The sequence below is a fragment of the Lepus europaeus genome, chromosome 7 (genome assembly GCF_033115175.1).
Source record: "Lepus europaeus isolate LE1 chromosome 7, mLepTim1.pri, whole genome shotgun sequence".
Lineage (NCBI taxonomy): Eukaryota > Metazoa > Chordata > Mammalia > Lagomorpha > Leporidae > Lepus > Lepus europaeus.
The window spans coordinates 47,013,884-47,035,572 of record NC_084833.1 but is presented as its reverse complement, the minus strand read 5'-3'; the positions used below and the strand labels follow the sequence as shown (position 1 = coordinate 47,035,572).

General features: G+C 43.6%; 1 protein-coding gene across 1 annotated transcript in view; it reads left to right on the top strand.

The window, feature by feature from the left end:
• The window catches only part of GTF2H1 (general transcription factor IIH subunit 1), a 41,952-nt gene that overhangs the window by 1,698 nt on the left and 18,565 nt on the right, over positions 1-21,689 (top strand). Inside the window, exons 2-7 of the mRNA XM_062196406.1 lie at positions 6,977-7,145; positions 10,448-10,640; positions 11,466-11,631; positions 12,882-12,975; positions 14,667-14,816; positions 15,256-15,335. Coding sequence (XP_062052390.1) covers positions 6,992-7,145; positions 10,448-10,640; positions 11,466-11,631; positions 12,882-12,975; positions 14,667-14,816; positions 15,256-15,335 — 837 coding nt within the window. The 5' untranslated portion in view covers positions 6,977-6,991. The remainder of the gene's footprint in view (positions 1-6,976; positions 7,146-10,447; positions 10,641-11,465; positions 11,632-12,881; positions 12,976-14,666; positions 14,817-15,255; positions 15,336-21,689) is intronic.

Sequence of the window (21,689 nt, the reverse complement as noted above, 5' to 3'; positions counted from 1 at the left end):
TGTCTTTGTGCCCTCCTTACTTTATATCTCTCTTGCCTTCAGTGTGGGGGGGTCAGGCATTGATTTTATAGTCCTTCTCTCACTTGGATTGCCAACTGATGACTCTTCTCTTGATTTTGGACATGGACTCGTGTCAGCCTGCAGTATTTATTAGTGGGTGTGAGCCGGTTGCCCTCTGTTATGCATCTGTGCCGCATTTCCCTCCTGCCTCTCCCTGCACTGCTGTGAAATGAAAAACAACTGGGAAGGTGTCCTTAAACCAGCATGTTTAGGTCACTTTTTACGTATTTCTAAGGTGTTATTCCCAGTAATGTTGAGTTGCTAAACACTTTGTTGCCTAAGGGCAAGCAGCATTCCCAATCTCCATTTTTTTGTGCTGATCGTACCAGCAGCTTAAGAAAGAGTGCCAAGGAGTGTATGTTTCACTTGTGGTTTTTCTCTCCATTTATCTTTATCTAGGGGTATAGGTAATGGAAATGCAGAGATGCAATAATTTAAAGGTTTCTGCTCGCTTGTTTCTTATTCCTATCACTGGAATCTGTGAGAAGTAGTAGTCCCATCTGTGAGTTGAGAGCTGTAGCACTTCCTGGAGTTTAGCCCAGGATGTATGTGCAAAGGTTTCTTTTGTCTTTTTAATAGCAAAGATCTTCAGTGTCTCAGTGGTTTATTGGGTTCTTCCTGTGGGCCTAACTGTGCTGCTGGGCGTTGTATTGCAGTGAACACAAAATAGTGCGTGTGGCCTCTGCCTTCCTTTAGGAAGCTGGCAGGCTGTCAGGGGAGATGTACATCAAAATCATGACTTCAAAAGTGAAGTGTGGCAAGTGTGGCGAGGATGCTAGGAAATCTTAGCTAGTAACGTTAATGCTTAAAGTGAAAAAATGAGCTAATGGGTGGGAAGAGGGCCAAACGAATATATGGAGGCCAAATAACAAGGCATAGATGCTTATCTTCAGAAAATTTTTTTAACAGACATATGCAAATTGTACATATTTATGGACACTGTATGGTGTTTCAGTACGTATCTCCTCAAACATTTATTTATGATGAAAATATCCAAAGTGCTGTCTTCTAGAGTTTTTTTAAGAAATTTACAGTACATTAACATTATCTGTAGTCATCCTACTGTGCAGAAGAACTACAAAACTTCTTGTTCCTATCAGTAACTTAGCACCTATTAATAACCTCTCCCCATCCCTCCTTCCTCTCCCCCTCCCCTGCCTGTGGTAACCACCATTATACTTTTCAGAAAGATCGCTGTGTTTTTGGACTCCACAAATGAGTGAGATAGTAACTAAGTTTCTTAATGCCTTTGCCGAAGGATTTTGCTATTTAAAGAAGTCTTGTGACAGATTATTTCATAAAGTGAATAATCTTTTAAGTCAGTCTAGATCTTTAGCCACCTGATTTGTTTAAATATAGCCTGCACCAATAATATTTTTCATAAATTATTTTGTGGCTTTTTCAGAGTTCTATTGGGAAGAATTGTTTGCCACCCAAGGAATCTCCTAACTTCATGAAAAATCTGGAAATCAGAGAAACCATTGTAGGGTAGCCCCCGTGGTTAATTACATCTCCTGAAATTGGTCCTTGTACAACTAACAGAGGTGCTACAGATGACCAGGGAAACTTGCCAAGCAAATGAGCTGTGAGACAGTTGACCAGTTGTGCCTAGTGTCCCATAACTTATCTCTAAATTATTTTTTAAAGTTTCCCCAAGTGAAATGTAATATGAATGATTTTTCATATTATATGTAAGAGGTGGTTTTTCCTAATTGGTTTAAAGTGGCTTACTCAAGACCAGTTCAGTTGATCTAATATATTCTCCGCTTAAATGTGTCTTTGACTCATCTTCCTTATCTTCCCAGCTCAGGAAAGTTTTTCTGTCCTTTTCCAAAGCTAACACTCTTCATCTGTGCCTGTAAGCCTAGTTAAAGGGGGACTTGCTCTGTCAGATTTTAATTCATGGTTTTTTTTTTTTTTTTTTTTTTAAGATTTATTTGTTTGAAATGCAGAATTAGTGGGTGGAGGGGAAATCTTCTATCTGCTGGTTCACTCCCAAATGGCCGCAATGGTGAAGGCTGGGCCAGACCGAAGTCAGGAGCCTGGAACTCCATGTGGGTCTCACACATGGGAGGCAGGGGTCCAAGTACTAGGGCTCTGTATCTTCCATTGTTTTTGCAAGGCACACTAGCAGGCTGTTAATCAGAAGCGGAGCAGCTGAGACTTGAACCAGTACCCATATGAGATGTTGACATTGCAGACTGTGGCTTAACCCTCTGCACCACAATGCCAGCCCCTAATTCATGTTTTCTAAAATGTTTGTAATGGTATACAGTATAGTTTTACATTCTATAGGCAGGGTTAGCTTTTAAAATTAACAGTTCCGTAGATTTTTTTTAAAGATTTATTTATTTGAAAGGCAGAATTAAAGAGAGAAGGAGAGACGCAGAAAGAGATCTTCCATCCACTGGTTCACTCCCCAAATGACCACAACAGCCAAGGCTAGGCCAGGCTGAGGCCAGGAACCAGGAGTTTCTTCCAGGTCTCCCTCGTGGGTAAAAGGGCGCAGGCAGTTGGGCCATCCTCCACTGCTTTCTCAGGCACATTAGCAGGGAGCTGGATTGGAAATGAAGCAGCTGGGATGCAACTGATGCTTACATGGGATGCCAGCGTTGCAGGTGGCAGCTTTACCGGCTACGCCACAGCACTGCCCTCCCCAGTAAGTGTTAAAGAATAATTTCTTAAATAATTTTAAAAACATATGGTGATACATATTGCTGAAAATAAACAATCAAAATAGGGAGCGCTTTTAATTTTACCCACACTAACTTAACCCCTAAACTTTCACATGTTACCTTATAAACATTTGGTTTGATAGGGCATAAGCTGTTGGGAAGACATTTTAATAGCTGTTTTTCTCATTACATAGTACATATTTATTGTAGGTGGTCCAGAAGACAAAAAAAAAGATTTTATTTATTTACTTGAAAGAATTACAGAGAGGCAGAGAGAGAAATCTTCCAGCCACTGTTTCACTCCCCAAAAAGCTACAACAGCTGGAGCTTAGCCAATCCAGAGCCAGGAGCTTCTCCCCGGTCTTGCATGCTGGAGCAGGGGCCCAAGGACTTGAGCCGTATTCCACTGCTTTCCCAGGCTATAGCAGAGAGCTGGATCGGAAGTGTAGCAGTCAGGACTTGAACCGGTGCCCATTTTGGATGCTGGCACTGCAAGCCATGGCTTTACCCACTATGCCACAGTGCCGGCCCCATATCCTCTGTATTTCTATCACCTGTTGGTAATTACTGGTGAATTTGATGTCCTTCTCCAGTCATATATGTTTGCAGAATAATATAGTGGAACGCCAAGGTCAGACTGACCCAGATTCGTAGCAGTTTTGCTATTTTCTTGATGCTTGAGAAAGTATTTTGATTTCTCAGACCCAGTTTCCTTGTCTACAGAATGGACTAAAAATAGAACCTACCTCATAAGATGTTCATTAACCTGGGACTGAATAACATTATGCCTGTGAATTAGTCCAGTGTCTGACACACATTAGTAAAACATGCAGTAAGGTACCCTCACCTGGCAGGTGTTGTGACACAGCAGGTGCAGCTATATTTGCTGTGTCCACTTCCCTTATTAGTGTGCTGGTTCACGTTCTGGCTATTCTGCTTCAGATCCAGCTCCCTGCTAATGTGCTTGGGACGCAGCAGAAGAGTTCCGTAGGAAGGAATATTAGCTGTGAAGAGACGTGGGGAAACTTTCAGGGGTGATGGAACTGCACTGTATTGATTTGGGTAATGATGAATAAGTGTACAATTCTCAGTACATCGGACAGAACACCTGAGAAGTAGGCATTTCTTTGATTTTCAATTATATTTCAATTTTCAAAAAAATTAATTTAGACATATTCTATGGTGAACCTTTGTTATCAGAGCATCCCAAATGAAAAATTGTCTTGGTCCTAATTCAGAACATTTTGGAGGAGGGCTCTTTTTTTTTTTAATTAATTAATTTATTTTTTTTTGACAGGAAGAGTGGACAGTGAGAGAGAGAGACAGACAGAGAAAGGTCTTCCTTTGCCGTTGGTTCACCCTCCAATGGCCGCCGCGGTTGGCGCGCTGCGGCCAGCGCCCCGCGCTGATCCGATGGCAGGAGCCAGGTATTAATCCTGGTCTCCCATGGGGTGCAGGGCCCAAGCACTTGGGCCATCCTCCACTGCACTCCCGGGCCACAGCAGAGAGCTGGCCTGGAAGAGGGGCAACCGGGACAGAATCCGGTGCCCCGACCGGGACTAGAACCCGGTGTGCCGGTGCCACAAGGCAGAGGATTAGCCTAGTGAGCCGCGGCGCCGGTCTGGAGGAGGGATCTTTACACATTCAGGTTTGTGTGCACTGACAAATAGCACATCTACACACATCTTGCTCGCTAGACTGGAAGCTCTTTTTTTTTAAGGTTTATTATTTGAAAGGCAGAGTTACACAGAGAGAGTACGAGAGGCAGAGAGAGGTCTTCCACTGTTGGTTCACTCCCCAGATGGTCGCAGTGGCTTGAGCTGTGCCATTCCGAAGCCAGAAACCAGGAGCTTCTTCCAGGTCTCCCATGCAGGTGCAGGGGCCCAAGGATTTGGGCCATCTTCTACTGCTTTCCCAGGCCATAGCAGAGAGCTGGATCGGAAATGGAGCAACTGGGACTTGAACCAGCGCCCATATGGGATGCCAGCACTGCAGGCAGCAGCTTTACCTGCTAGGCCACAGCACCGCCCCTGGAAGCTCTTTGAAAGCAAGAATCATGTTGAAAGACATTCATATTTGGATCGATTGCTCCTAGGCTGAGTACAAATGTATTGAATAAATGTATTCACACTGACCCTTTTCCTTCTTGTAGAATGAAGTGACCTGTAAAGACCTACTGAAGGAGAGACCTATGAAAGGGGAGATCTGGGTGCTCAGAGTTGAGATACCTTCAGAGAAAGCAAGATTTTACTTTAAACTAAAAAAACAAACAAACAAACAAAAAAAACTGCTTCATTGAGAAAGAAATAATAGTGCTTTAAATCTAGTGATGTCTTTTATAATCCTATGAGATGATGGTTTAAGAAGTAATTCACTGGGGCCAATGCTCTGGTGCGGCAGGTAAAGCCACCTCCTGCAGTGCCGGCATCCCATATGGGCACCAGTTTGAGTCATGGCTGCTCCACTTCTGATCCAGCACCCTGCTAATGGCCTGGGAAAGCAGTGGAAGATGGTCCAACTCCTTGAGCCCATGCACCCACGTGGGAGACCTGGAGGAAGTGCCTGGCTCCTGGCTTCAGATCGATTCAACTCTGGCCATTGCAGCCATTTGGGGAGTGAACCAGCACATGGAAGACCTCTCTCTGCCTCTGCCTCTCTGTAACTCTGTCTTTCAAATAAATATTTTTTAAAAAAAAATAATTCAGCTGGTGCTGTGGCTCAATTGGCTAATCCTCCGCCTACGGCACTGGCACACGGGGTTCTAGTCCCGGTCGGGGCACTGGATTCTGTCCCAGTTGCCCCTCTTCCAGGCCAGCTCTCTGCTGTGGCCCGGGAGTGCAGTGGAGGATGGCCCAAGTGCTGATTTCCATTGTTTTTAATATCTGCTGTGCTTCCTAATGCTTGTTTTCCCATTTTGTCTAAAGAGAAGCTCTAATTATTTTGAATAATTAATAGCAGAGCCAATATTTCATTGTTCCCATTTGTTTTAACCTCTCAGAAATGCTTTCCATAAAGTTTCACTTGTTTGCTCAGGGCAAACTTAATTCTTAAGCTGACTTCTCCAAAATTATACTTTGAACTTTTCCCTAAAGAAGTAAATTTTTTAATTATATTTTTAAACCATTCCTTTAGGATAAACACCAGTCGTATCTTCACCAAAACTAGTGTGTATATGACATTTGTATCACAGCTTTCCCCATCCCGGCCTATGGCAAATATCACCATCAGTTTTGGCATCTGCCGTAGAGCCCAGACAGCTCAATGGCTGGGTGATTTTAAGATTCCAAAAATCATAGCGATTGCTGTGATGTAGTAGGCTAAAGCCTCTTCCTGTGATACCAGCATCCTATATGGGTACCAGTTTAAGTCCCAGCTGTTCCACTTCTGATCCAATGGCCTGGGAAAGCAGCAGAGGGTAATCCAAGTGCTTGGCCCCTGCACCCATACAGGAGACTTGGAGGAAGCTCCTGACTCCAGATTTGCCAGAGTTGTAGCCATTTGGGGAGTGAACCAGCAGATGGAACATCTCTCTCTGTCCTTCTATAATTCCGCCTCTCAAATAATAAAGATTAAAAAAGAGTCCAAGAAGCATGGAATATGGGGGAGAGAGGCAAGCATGTGGAAACATGAGAGTTTCCCAGGGAGCTGGGTAGCCATGTACAAAGAAAATCATCAACCTAAACAAGGAGAATCATTGAAGACATTTCATTTTTAAAAGATGGGAAGCTGGCATGTGAAGTTTTTAAGTGTTGACATCTCAGTTTGTTTTGAAGCACTTAGAAGAAACTTAGAGCAGAAATCAGGAAACTTGGGGAGTGAACCAGCACATGGAAGACCAGGTGTGTGATTTCAGCTCTGCGTATAGTTCAGGGAAGGGCACACAAATTCTATGGACCTTAGTTGTTCCAACTGAAACAGATTTGACCTAAATTCAGTAGAGTCCTATGTAAGTCTTAAAATAAATGAAAAATACCCTTATATGTGGAAATGCTTTGGGAAATTGCTAAGTGCTATGAACCATAGTATAGTGTAAACTCATATGAGGTATGAACATAGAATTTGATCATAGAAGATGCCACATGACTTTATCTTCAACTTTGGTTGAGAGAAGAGACTTTTTTCCCTTCTTGTCAATTTTCTGCTTTAGATTTTAGAGTTAGAAGGGACTCTGGAAGTCAACAAAATCCAACCCCAACTGATGTGTGAAATTTTTTTTTCCTGATCTTTTCTTTATCTACTAGCACCGTCTAACCATCATGGCAACTTCCTCTGAAGAAGTATTGCTGATTGTAAAGAAGGTGCGTCAGAAGAAGCAGGATGGAGCTCTGTACCTCATGGCAGAAAGAATTGCTTGGGCACCTGAAGGCAAAGATAGGTTTACAATCAGCCATATGTATGCGGACATTAAATGTAAGTCACCTGTATTAAGGTCTGATATGTGTGTATGTCATGTTTGCTAGTAATTTTGTACAAAGTTATACTATCTTTGTGGATTTTTTATTTGATATCCAGAAAAATCAACCATGTAGAAATAAATCTGATCATAGAATATGTACTATTATATAATTTTTTTTTTTCACTTAATAATGGAGTGTTTACAGGTTCATGTGTGTCAGTCAGATGAAGATCTCCATACATACTTTGAGTTGCATAATCTGGGGCCAGCATTGTAATATAGCAGGTTTCACTGTTGACTGTGATGCCAGTGTCCCTTGCGAGTACCAGTTCATGTCCTGGCTACTCCACTTCCAATCCAGCTCCCTGCTAATGAGGCTGGGAAAGCAATGGAAGATGACTGGAGTGCTTGGGCTCCTGCCACACATGTAAGTAGACCCAGATGGAGTTCCAGGCTCCTGGCTTCAGCCTGGCCCAGCCTCAGACCAGCAGATGGACGATTTCTCTCACTCACTTTCTCCCTTTCTCTCTAACTGCCTTTTTATTATTATTTATTTATTTAAGTTTTTATTTATTTATTATTTATTTGAGCTGAAGAGACAGAAAGATCTTCCCTCCGTTGATTCACTCCCCAAATGGCCATGACGACTGGGGCTGGGCCAGGCTGAAACCAGGAGTTCTTCCAGATCTCCCACATGGGTGGCAGAGCCCCAGGGACCTGGACCTGGGCCATCTTCCATTGCCTTCCCAGAAACATTAGCAGAGAACTGGATCAGAAGCAGAGCAGTGGGACTCAAACTGGTATCCATATTGAATGCCAGCACTATAGGCATGGCTTAACTCATTGTGCCACAGTGCTGTCCCCATCTGTCAGGAATTTCTACAATTCACCTGACTAAAGATCTTGACGTGGTGGAGACCCAGGAGAGGTGGGGCAATAATCCCTTGACAAGTTGAGGTACCTTAACTGTGACCAGTACTGAGGATTCATCTATTTCCCTGGATATAGATTGTTCTAGATAAAATCCAGTGTGGATTTCAAGCAACGTGACACCACCAAAAGCAGACAGCCTTCAACTTGCAGAGGCCCTATTTATGAATGTCTTTTGTTTATAAACAGCTGTCATACCCTAAGGATTGACCTTCACTTTGCTGCTGCAAATCACCAACATCTCTGTCTTTCTCCATTAAAGTAACTTGGAATCTTAATTTCATCATGGTTTCAGTACTAAGTTATATGATTTTTTGTCTACTATCCTGTTAATAATACCTCCTTTTCAAACTTTGTTTCTGTGGGAAAATGCCTCATAAGTTTCCAATGATAACATTACAGATTTAACAGTTAAACAACAGTAAAACTTATCAATAGGAACTGGGGCCAGCATTGTAGCACAGCAGGTTTAGCTGCTGCATGCAGCACCAGCATTCATATTTTATCTCCAAAGATAAAAAAAAAATTTAAATATTTACTTTTTATTTATTTATTTATTTGAAAGGCAGAGCTACAGAGAGAGAAAGAGAGAGGTTTTCCAAACACTGGTTCACTCCCCAGATAGCCGCAACAGCCAGAGCTGAAGTCAGGAGTTTCTTCCAGGTCTCTCAGGGGGGTGCAGAGGCCCAAGGATTTGGGCCATATTCCACTGCTTTCCCAGGCCGTAGCAGAGAGCTCGATCAGAAGTGGAGCAGTCAGGACTCAAACTGGCGCCCACATGGGATGCCAGCATTGCAGGTGGCGGCTTTACCTGCTACGCCACAGCACCGGCCCCAGATACACTTTTATTGAATATCATTAGGATACCAAAAACATTTCAATAATAAATTTATAGCTCGTTGTTACATTTCCTCTGTTGTCCCAATAATTTCTTTCATAGATATTATTTTGATTTTTTTTTAATCAAGCCAGTATCTAATCTAGGTTCATAGAGTTGTGCTCTCTCTCTCTCTCTTTTTTTTTTTTTTTGGCCAAGGTTTGTTTATTTAAAAAGCAGAGAAAGAGAGATATCTTCCATCTGCTGTTTCATTCCCCAAATGGTTGCAATAGCCAGGGCTGGGCCAGACCAAAGCTAGGAGTCTAGAACTCCTTCCAGGTCTCTCATGTGATTGGCAGCTACACAAGTGCTTGAACCATTATCTGCTGGTTGCCAGAGATTTAATATGAAACTGGAGTGGAAGTGGAATAGCAGGATTTGAACCAGCACTCCAATAATGGATGTGTGGGCATCCAAAATTGTGGCTTAACCCACTGTGCCATGCTTGTCCCAGTTGTGGTCTCTTCAGTCTCTACCATAGTACAGTGTAGGCTTATAGAGTGTCACATATTCTAAATCTGTCTGGCTGTCCGTTTAAGGTTTTGTTAAATCTATTCCTGTACCTCTGGTTTCCTTTTTTTTTTTTTTAATTAATTAATTAATTTATTTATTTATTTTTGACAGGCAGAGTGGACAGTGAGAGAGAGACAGAAAGAAAGGTCTTCCTTTGCCGTTGGTTCACCCTCCAATGGGTGATCAGCACCGCACTGATCCGAAGGCAGGAGCCAGGTACTTATCCTGGTCTCCCATGGGGTGCAGGGCCCAAGCACTTGGGCCATCCTCCACTGCCTTCCCGGGCCATAGCAGAGAGCTGGCCTGGAAGAGGGGCAACCGGGACAGAATCCGGCGCCCTGACCGGGACTAGAACCCGGTGTGCTCCGCAAGGCGGAGGATTAGCCTGTTGAGCCACGGCGCTGGCCTCTGGTTTCCTTTTAAACTGAAAGATCTGAAGGCTTGATTATATTCAGGTTAAATATTTGGAGCAAGAATAATAATAAATGAATTTGATAACTTGGTTAAAGTGATGACAGCAGATCCCACACATGCATAATAACATATTTTTCTTTGTTGTTAGTAAGCCACAGACTATATTTTGTAGTCTTTGGACCATGACTAGCCATTTTTATTAATAATAATATTGATGGGATGCAGTTGTTAAAGGTGGATTCAGGGCTCCTGGTTGGCTGTTTAGAATGCTTTAAAGAGGTTTGCTCCAGTTAAATGGAAACAAAAGCCCAGTAGTATTTGGAAGTGAGAGCAATGAGTGAAAAGTGCCACACCAGAAGGATACTGAAGAGGAGAAACAGGATGTTAGCAGTGGATTTATTTAGCTATACTCTGGTTATATGGGATTATTTGAGAAGAGTTCATTACTGCAAAAACACTGAGGTAGGAACAAGGCAGCTAAAACCGAAAGGAATCCTGAATCTTTTGAGTGGAGCTAACCTGTTACACAGTGATTTTGACGTGTGAATGTCCTCATCTAATTAGTCTCATGCTTCTTTTTAGGCCAGAAAATCAGTCCAGAAGGAAAAGCTAAAATTCAGCTTCAGCTGGTCCTGCATGCAGGGGACACAACAAACTTCCATTTTTCCAATGAAAGCACAGCAGTGAAAGAGCGTGATGCAGTAAAGGACCTTCTTCAGCAGCTGCTGCCCAAATTTAAGAGGAAAGCAAATAAAGAACTGGAAGAGAAAAACAGGTGAAGGAGGAAAAGACTAGCCTTTTGAAGAAATGCTAGATTTTCTCTGGTCTCCCAGTAGAGTGATAGGTTGTTAACCCCTTTCCACTTTTGCTGTGATACTGTAATACAGGAAAATAAGGACTTCGGTAGTATCTTTACCTCTTGTGTTTGTTCTCAACTAATATCTTACTAATAAGTGACTTTGGGCCAATGAGAATGTGCAAACTCAGAAGTTAAATTAACTGCATCAAGCCTAATGTCTGATTAGGAGCATAATTGAGATGAGAAGGTATTGTGGTTCCTTAATTTCTTTTCCCAGTCACAGAGAAAAAAAGTAAATCATTGAAGAGTGTGAACAAGAAACTTGAAAGAATGCATGCTGTGAAAAGGGTAGACACATGTAAGATAATGAGACTTTCTGATCAGGTTAACTGTTCCATCACTAATGTCTGTTAGGCTGTCAGTACTTACAGCTCCCAGTACGGTTACCATGAAAAAATTAGTGCTGGAAAATCTCAAGGATTCCCGCCTCTCTTCCCCACGCACCATATTTGTTAAAGAGGATACACTACAGTACAAATTACAGCCACACTGATTTTTGTCATTGAGCCACAGAGAATAAGACCAAATCCACACCCTGAAAGAGTTCAGTCTTTTGTTTCCACTTCATTTGTTCCTCCAAAGAGGGAATTTTGCTGTGAATCACTAAAAAAATGAACTAAATGACCTCTGCTGCTCATTTCGAAAGAATTGTATTTCCATGTTTCATGTCACTGAAGTCTTTTTACCTAAATGGCATTTTATTCTAGAAATTCAATTATATTCAATATATTCTGTCACCAGAATGCTGCAAGAAGATCCTGTTTTGTTTCAGCTCTATAAAGACCTGGTTGTGAGTCAAGTGATCAGTGCTGAGGAATTCTGGGCCAATCGCTTAAATGTGAACACAACAGATAGTTCTTCCACATCCAACCATAAGCAGGACGTTGGTATTTCTGCAGCATTTCTGGTATGTGACCCTTTCAGATTGCTGAATTTTAAAAAGTGAAAACCCCAGTATCTGCTAACAAAGCAATTTCTTGTGTGGAATTTCACATTTCCTTAAAGTAAATTAACAGATTCAGTATCTGGTAGTCTTCTAAAATGTCTTAAAATTATATACAGTATTTTTTTTTTTTTAATTTATATTTCTCTGTATTAGTTGTATTTTCTTGGTTTTTGGACTTGACCCTAGCATGGTGGGTCATAATTATTCTTCTGATAATTTCAAAGTTAGTGCTTTCTGGTACTTTTTAAATGATTGCTATATTTTACTTTCAGGTGAAAGATTTATACGATCTGAAGAGAAACCAGAGTATTACTATATTTTACTTTAAATACAGAGTTAGTTGTGTGTAATAATCCCAGAAAAGCTGGACATTCCTAACCTGTAGAATTAGAAAAAGGAGTTCATTTAGTCTACTCCAGTGGAACTAGGGCAGTATTTATTTTACATCTCAACAAAAGCTTGATTGCCAGTTGTATGTTTTGTATCTTTCTGCATGCTTAGCAGTGAACTGCATCGAGAAGGTCTTTCCTAAAGAAACCAATCAGTTGCTGGCGCCGTGGCTTAACAGGCTAATCCTCCGCCTTGCGGCGCCGGCACACCAGGTTCTAGTCCCGGTTGGGGCGCCGGATTCTGTCCCGGTTGCCCCTCTTCCAGGCCAGCTCTCTGCTATGGCCCGGGAAGGCAGTGGAGGATGGCCCAAGTGCTTGGGCCCTGCACCCGCATGGGAGACCAGGAGAAGCACCTGGCTCCTGGCTTCGGATCAGTGCGATGCGCCGGCCGCAGCGGCCATTGGAGGGTGAACCAACAGCAAAAAGGAAGACCTTTCTCTCTGTCTCTCTCTCTCACTATCCACTCTGCCTGTCAAAAAAAAACCAAAACAATCAGTTAATGTTAGTTTAATTATTAAACAAGGTTTATAGTAGTTTGGAAGCTATGGAAATGTTATATTAAAGTTTCACTCTGCCTTTGTTCACACTTAATGCCTGTTTGACCATATTGGACTTTCAAAGAAGCACATTTTACAGATCATTAAGACTGAAAAGTCATTCTGGGCTTCTTTGATCCCTGTCTCCTTGCCAGAGGTGAAGGTGAGGGACTTAACAGTTCCAGCATTTCAGTTAGAAAGTCATTTTCCATCTTTGTCCATTATCTGACATAGTCCCTGATCTTCTAATATATGCATATATACATGACTCTGGTCTTTGTTTTAGGCTGATGTCCGGCCCCAAACAGATGGCTGTAATGGTTTGAGATACAATTTAACTTCTGATATCATTGAGTCCATTTTTAGGACTTACCCAGCAGGTAAGGAAAGACAGTTCTCCAGATGGTTAAATATTCGGATTAATTTTGTAATATATCAATAAAAAGCAAAATGTTTATCCTTTATTCCTAATCAAGTACAGTGAAATATATATTTTACCCAGTATTTGACATATGGTGGATACTAAGGTCTCAGTAAATAATGTACTATAATCAGTTCATTGTTAAGATTTTATTATTCTCTCCATTGGTGGTTCTGAGGCTTTAGTTGGCCTTCAGCATCCCTGAACAAAATGACATACTACAGAGAGAACGGTAAATGAGTCTCTCCACAGCACTCACTCAGATCACTCCTCAGACTGCATCCAGAGTGACCTTTCTAACTCAAATCCTTTCCCTTGCTGACACCATACTAAAAGTATGCTTGACCCCAGGACTAGTGGTTTGTGATGCGCAGCTAAGGGTGACTGAGCAGAGCTTCTTAAACCATATACTGGTCTTCCCACTTTCTGGTCCAGCCCATGTTGTCCTTAGGAATTGTCTTCCCTTAGGACTCCCCTCATTGCTACTTTTAAAAAATCCTCATTTCCTTTTAATCATCACAAATACCCTATGAAATGGGAACTATTATAACCCTCAGTTTATAGTTGAGGAAACCGAAGTACAGGGACATTTAAGTAATATGCCCAAAGTCACGCAGATAGAAGCTGGCAGACCTAGAATTTTAAATTCAGGCTCTGGGTCAAGACATCATGCCCTTGGCTAGCGCCGTAGCTCAACAGGCTAATCCTCCACCTTGCGGCGCCAGCACACCAGGTTCTAGTCCCGGTAGGGGCACCAGATTCTGTCCCGGTTGCCCTTCTTCCAGGCCAGCTCTCTGCTATGGCCTGGGTGTGCAGTGGAGGATGGCCCAAGTGCTTGGGCCCTGTACCCCATGGGAGAACAGGAGAAGCACCTGGCTCCTGCCTTGGGATCAGCGCGGTGCGCCGGCCGCGGCAGCCATCGGAGGGTGAACCAACGGCAAAAGGAAGACCTTTCTCTCTGTCTCTCTCTCTCTCTGTCCACTCTGCCTGTCAAAAATAAAAAAATAAAAATTAAAAAAAAGAAACCATGCCCTTTACACTATGTTCCCTAGACAGTAAGCTTCTGGAGTGAAGAGCTTCTGAGTAGGTATTGGGCTCTTCCTTTCCTGCCACCTAATGCAGTACCAGAGATTGAAAGCACACACAAATACAAATGAACAAGCAAACCAAGATCTCACTCCTAGACTCTTGGTGTTGCTACTAAAGCTTCAAAACTTAATTTCATGTGCAAAATAAGGTTTTGTTAATAATCTAGGTTTCAATAACTTAATTCCTTAAGAATTAGGAATTCATGGAGCCGGTGCTGTGGTGTAGCCACCTGTGGCAATGGCATCCCATATGGGCCCCGGTTCATGTCCCGGCTGTTCCACTTCTGATCTGGCACTCTGCTGTGGCCTGGGAAAGGAGTAGAAGATGGCCCAAGTACTCAGGCCCCTTCACCCATGTGAGAGACCTAGAAGAAGCTCCTGGCTCCTGATTGGCCCAGCACCCACCGTTGTAGCCATTTTGGGAGTGAACCAGCGGATGGAAGACGTTTCTGTCTCTCCCTCTCTCTGTAACTCTGCTTCTCAAGTAAATAAATAAAACTAAAACAAAACATAAAAAGAATTGGGAATTCGGTATGTAACTTATGGTTTTTTTTTTCCACAGTAAAAATGAAATATGCAGAAAATGTTCCTCACAACATGACAGAAAAGGAATTCTGGACGCGGTTTTTCCAGTCCCATTATTTTCATAGGGACAGGCTGAATACAGGGTCAAAGGATCTCTTTGCAGAATGTGCCAAAATAGATGAAAAAGGTAACTTTATCCCTGACTCACCGGTATCTGTCATTAAAGCTTTAATGTCAGATGGGTGCTTGGTCTAGCAGTTAAGACATCGGGACACCCGCATCCTATGTTGGAGTATCTGGGTTTGCATCCCACCGCCACTTTCAATTTCAGCTTCCTGTTCATGTGTACTCTGGCAGCAGGTGATGGCTCAAGTTGTTAGGTCCCTGCCACCCATGTGGCAGACCTGCGTTGAGTTTGCAGCTCCCTAGCTTTGACCTGGCCCAGCCCCAACTATTGGGGGTGTTTGTTAAATGAACTGGTAGATGAGAGAGTTCTTTGTCTCCCTCTCTCATGCTCTATTTTTCAACCTGTCAAATAAATAAAATACAGAAAATGCTTAATGAAATGTTTTTTGATTTCTGGGAAAAACAAGACTTAATGAACTTTTATTTTGTTTACTTTCTAGGATTAAAAACAATGGTTTCATTAGGAGTGAAGAACCCACTACTGGATTTGACAGCTTTAGAGGATAAACCATTAGATGAGGTAAGAAGCAATAAATATGAATCAGCGCTGTGCTATAGAAGTTTAAGCCTCCACCTGCAATGCCGGCATCCCTTATGGGCACCAGTTCGAGTACCAGCTGCTCTACTTCTAAACCAGCTCCCTGCCAATACACCTGGGAAAGCGGTGGAGGATGCCCTAAGTGCTTGGGCCCTTGCACCCACACAGGAGACCCAGATGAAGTTCCTGGCTCTGGCCTGGCACAGCCCTGTCTGTTGTGGCCATTTAGGGAGTGAACCAGTAGATGGAAGATCTTTTTAGAAAAAAAGAAGTAATAAATGGAGTTTTGACAGCCTATTCTTAAGTATACAGTTTTTAAATTGTCTTAAATGTAAATGTTCTACTTGAGAATATAAAACAAGCAAAGTGGAGCTTATACTGTGTGGTATAGTGGGTGAAGCCCCCACCTGCAATGCTGGCATCCCGTATGGGTGCAGGTTTGAATCCCGTTTGCTCCACTTCCAATCAAGCTCTCTGCTATGGCGTAGGAAAGCAGTGGAAGATGGCCCAAGGGCTTGGGCCCCTGTGCCCATGTGGGAGACCCGAAGAAGCTCCTGGCTTTGGATTGGCTCAACTCCAGCTATTGGCAGCCATCTGGAGAGTGAACCAGTGGGTAGAAGACCCCTCTAAGCCTCTCTCTCTCTCTCTCTCTCTTTTTCTTTCTCTGTCTCTGCCTCTCTAACTCCTCCTTTCAAATAAGTAAATAAATTTAAAAAAAAAAAAAAAAAAGCAAAGTTCTTCTGTTGGAAGTGATTTGTCAAAAATGCTGTTTACAAATGCTACTTGCCATTAAAATTATCTTGAATTCCTGTATGAGGTGCTAAACTTTTTTTTTTTTTTTTTTTTTTTTTTAATGTTTACTTGAAAGGCAGAGAGAGATCTTGTATTCACTGGTTTCCCTACAGATGCCCACAATAAATACCCGGAGCTAGGTAAATACTAAATAAATACTCCAGGCCAATGCAGGAGTCTAGAACTCAACCCAGGTCTTCCACATGGGTGACAGGGTCCCAGGTACTTAAGCTATAACCTGCTTCCTACCAGAGTATTCATAAACTGAATAGGACATGGAGCTGAGTCAAGTCCAGGGACTCCAATATAAGGTATGGTCATCCCAAGCAGTGACTGATATCACTGTTTGGTGATACACCAAACACCCACCCTGCCAGAACTTTTTAAATGCAATTTTCTCGTTTTCCCCATTGGTGGTTCTTAATAATTTTTTTTTTTTTAAGATTTATTTATTTGAAAGCCAGAGAAACAGAGATCTTCACTTACTAGTTCACTCCTCAAATGGACACAATGGCTGGGGACTGGTCCACGCTGAAACCAGGAGCCTGGAATTCCATCCAGGTCTCCCATGTGAGTGGCAGGGGCCAAGTAGTTGGGTCCCCTTTGCGGCTGCTTTCCCAGGCACATTATCAGGGAGCTAAATGGAAAGTGGATCATCCAGGATTTTAACCTGTGCTCTGATATGGGATGCTGTGTCACAGGCAACAGGCTAACCTTTTGGGCCACAGTGTTGGCCCCTGATCTTGCTGTTTGCACTCTTATCCTTGATAATTCATTTTCTAGCAGTAAGAATTGTAATTAAAACTAGATCATAGTGCTCCTCTAGGTAAAACTCTAATGCCTTCTCATTGAACTTAGAATAAAATCAAAACTACTGCCTGGGGCCAGTGTTTGGTGTAGTGGTTAAGATGTTGCTTGTGGAACTGGCGTGGTACAGCAGGTTAATCTGCCACTTGCAGTGCCAGCATACCATATTGAAGTGCCAGTTTGAGTCCCGGCTACTTTGCTTCTGATCCAGCTTCCTGCTGCACCTAAGAAGGCAACAGATGATGGGCCAAGTCCTTGGATTCCTGCCACCCATGTAGGAGACCAGGACAGAGTTCCTGGCTCCTGGCTTCTCTGTGTCTCCCTCTTTTTCTGTTACTCTGCCTTTCAAATAAATAAATAAAGCTTTATTTTAAAAAAATTGTAAAACCTGGCCGGCGCCGTGGCTTAACAGGCTAATCCTCCGCCTTGCGGCGCCGGCACACCGGGTTCTAGTCCCGGTCGGGGCACCGATCCTGTCCCGGTTGCCCCTCTTCCAGGCCAGCTCTCTGCTATGGCCCGGGAAGGCAGTGGAGGATGCCCCAAGTCCTTGGGCCCTGCACCCGCATGGGAGACCAGGAGAAGCACATGGCTCCTGGCTTCGGATCAGCGCGATGCGCCGGCCGCAGCGGCCATTGGAGGGTGAACCGATGGCAAAAAGGAAGACCTTTCTCTCTGTCTCTCTCTCTCACTATCCACTCTGCCTGTCAAAAAAAAAAAAAAAAAAAATTGTAAAACCTGTGTCCTACAGTGAGGTGCTTGCACACCATGGGAGACAGCAAATAATGGCTCAAGTACTTGGGTCCCTGCCACCCACACATAAGAGAGTGGAATTGAGTTCCCAGCTTCTTTGTACCTCAGCTTGGACCCCTCCCAATCACTCATGCCCCAGATGCAATTACCTTTTAGTTCCTTGGTAAGCTTTTTGACTTAAAGGTATTTGTACTTGTTTCTCTACCTGTTCTTCCCCTAACTAGCTTCTTTCAATGATTAATGTCTGTTATTTTTTTATCTGATTTTTCTTTTTAAGGTTTGTTTATTTATTTGAAAGAGTGACAGAGATCTTCTAGCCACTGGTTTACTTCCCAGATGCCTGTGACAATTAGGGCTAGGCGAGGCCAAAGCCAGAGCCTGGAACTCTATCTCCTATGTGGGTGGCAGGGGTTCAAGCAAAGAGCCATATTCTGTTGCTTTCTATGCATTAGCAGAGAGCTGAATTGGAAGCAGAGCAGCAGGGACTCAAACTGGTGCTCAGATATGATATGCCAGCATCATAGGCAATAGACCACAATAGCAGCCCCTCTTTTTTTTTTTTTTTTTTTTTTGACAGGCAAAGTTAGAGAGAGACAGAGAGAAAGGTGTTCCTTTTTGCCATTGGTTCACCCTCCAATGGCCGCTGCGGCCGGCGCATCACACTGATCCGAAGCCAGGAGCCAGGTGCTTCTCCTGGTCTCCCATACGGGTGCAGGGCCCAAGGACTTGGGCCATCCTCCACTGCACTCCCGGGCCACAGCAGAGAGCTGGACTGGAAGAGGAGCAACCAGGACAGAATCCGGCGCCCTAACCGGGACTAGAACCTGGGGTGCCGGTGCCGCAGGCAGAGGACTAGCCTAGTGAGCCGCGGCGCTGGCCACAGCCCCTCTTTTTTAAAAAAAAAAAAAGAAAAAAGAAAAAAGACTTGTTTGAAAGGCAGAGTGACAGGGAGAGACAGAGAAAGGTCTTTTTTTTTTTTTTTTTTTTTTTTCTAAGATTTATTTGAAAGAGTTACACAGAAAGAGAAGGAGAGGCAGAGAGAAAGAGAGAGGTCTTCCATCCTCTGGTTCACTCCCCAATTGACCGCAACGGCCGGGGCTGAGGTGATCAAAAGCCAGGAGACAGGAGCTTCTCCTGGGGTCTCCCACGTGGGTGCAGGGGCCCAAAAACTTGGGCCATCTTCCACTGCTTTCTCAGGCCATAGCCTAAAACTGCATTGGAAGTGGAGCAGCCGGTACTCAAACCAGCGTCCATGTGGTATGCCAGCACTGCAGGCAGAGGCTTAACCTGCTATGCCGCAGCACTGGCCCCGCGATGGATCTTTTATCCACTTGTTCACTCCCTAAATGCCTGCAACAGTCAGAGCCAGGCCAGGGCAAAGCCAGGAGCCTAGAACTCCTACTGGGTCTCTGATGTAGGCAGGTGATGAGAACCCAGATACTTGGGCCATCATCTGCTGCTTTCCCAGGCACGTTAGCAGAAAGCTGGATTGGAAGTAGAGCCACTACAGCTTGAACCTGCACTTTAGAATGGAATATGGGGTGCTGGTGTCGCAAATGATGACTTAACCCTCTGTGTCATGCTGGCAGTAGACATCTAGTCTGATGACACATAAACAGAGATCTTCCTAACCACCCTATCTAAAGGAGCTTCCCCTTATACAATCTCTCCTACCATATTATCCTATTTTCCCTGTCATGTTTGTCAGTTTGAAAAATGATCTTGTTTTTACTTTCTTTTACCTGATAATTGCAGTCTTCCAGAGCGTGAGCACCCCGAGACTTTATGGTGTGCTGGCCTTTCACTAACATATGGTCTATATAAGTACTTGGTAATTATTTGATAAGTTGGTGAATAACATGAGAGTCTTTTTCTGACAGACCTTTTCCTCTTTAGCCTTATGTCTCACCAGTCCCAGGCCCACCTCATTCTGGCTGTACTGAACCACAAATAAAGCTGTGATACAGTGCCTACTACATTGCTTCTGTGCCTTTGTTTAAGCAATTTCCTCATCCTTAAGTGTTACTGTCTCCCATCTCTGCGTGGCAATGCTCCATGAAGCTTTTTCAAACCTACTCCTCCTCTCTTCCAAGGGGATTGACTACTACTTCTTACCTGCATGTCCTAGCTTACAGCTCAGGTTCTTGCTAATTAATATTTAGGTTCTTGTGGCACAAGGTCGTCTCAGTTTATCAAATAATTACTGAGCACTTAATATATGCCCTGGGTAGGCCAGAAAGTAAGAACAAGGTCAGCCTCATGGAACTGAGGCTGTAGTGAGGAGTCTGCCTAGGACTGGCAGTTATCAGATAAAATAAGGTAAGAACACAGGTTTTTTTTTGAAAGTGACATTTGTTATAAAGAAAGTAGAGAGGGTAACGTGATGGGAATGACTGGATTAAGTGACGGAAGCTACTTTAAATAAGATGACTAGTGAGCTGTCTCTGAAGAGGTGACATTAGAACAAATGTCTAATCGGTCATCCACATATAGCATGCACTCAATATACAATGTTTAAAACACCCATACTATGTAATTCCCCAGTTTCCCATTTTATAGAACTTGGGGAAGTATATTATCTTGCCTAGAATAATAGTAGAAAAAGTAATAAAGCCAGATTTTGAATCTTTCAGGTTCCATAGTTCATGTTTTATTCACACTGTATTCTGTTCACTTTTTAGTTAGCTGTTTTGCTAACTAAACCAAAATTACTCTTTAAAAAAGAATTGCAGAGTGTAAGACTTTTGTGATACTAAGAGTAGTTATGGGCCAGAGCCGCGGCTCACTAGGCTAGTCCTCCGCCTGCGGCGCCGGCACCCCAGGTTCTAGTCCCGGTTGGGGTGCCAGATTCTGTCCCGGTTGCTCCTCTTCCAGTCCAGCTCTCTGCTGTAGCCCGGGAGTGCAGTGGAGGATGGCCCAAGTCCTTGGGCCCTGCACCCGTATGGGAGACCAGGAAGAAGCACCTGGCTCCTGGCTTCAGATGCGCAGCACGCCGGCCATAGCGGCCACTTAGGGGGTGAACCAACGGAAAAGGAAGACCTTTCTCTCTGTCTCTTTCACTAACTCTGCCTGTCCAAAAAAAAAAAAAAAAGAGTAGTTATGGGTCAGGTGTCTGACCTAGCAGTTAATTTGCTGCTTGGGACACCCACAGCCTGTAATAAAGTGAGTGGGTTTGAGTTTCATCTCTGCCTGATCCCAGCTTCATGCTCATGCACACCCTGGGAGGCAGCAGATAATGGCATAAATAGTTAGGTCCCTGCCACCCTTATAGGAATCCTGGATGGAATTGAGCTCCCTGCTTTGGACTAACCTAGCCCTGTCTGTTGTGGACATTTGGGGGAGTGAACCATTAGATAGGAACTCTACTTTTAAAAATTAATTAGAAACACAAGTTAGTGATACCGCTTAATTTTTATTTATGTTACTTATTTTAAATGCTTACCTACAGATATTTAGTAATATTCATGAGAGTTAACTCCCATAACCCAGCAAATGTTTTCAATTGAACATATGTTTCATAATAGATAAAATCAGACCGGCCAGCGCCGTGGCTTAACAGGCTAATCCTCCGCCTTGCGGCGCCGGCACACCGGGTTCTAGTCCCGGTTCCAGGCGCCAGATTCTATCCCGGTTGCCTGTCTTCTAGGCCAGCTCTCTGCTATGGCCTGGGAAGGCAGTGGAGGACGGCCCAAGTGCTTGGGCCCTGCACCCGCATGGGAGACCAGGAGAAGCACCTGGCTCCTGGCTTCGGATCAGCACGATGCGCCAATCGCAGCGGCCATTGGAGGGTGAACCAACAGCAAAAAGGAAGACCTTTCTCTCTGTCTCTCTCTCTCTCACTATCCACTCTGCCTGTCAAAAAAAAAAAAAAAAAAAAAATCAGACCGCTGGGACTGATGTTGCATTAGGTTAAACTGCAGCTTGCTACAGTGACATCCCTTATCAGAGTGCCAGTTTTGAGTCCTGACTGCTCCACTTCCAATCCGG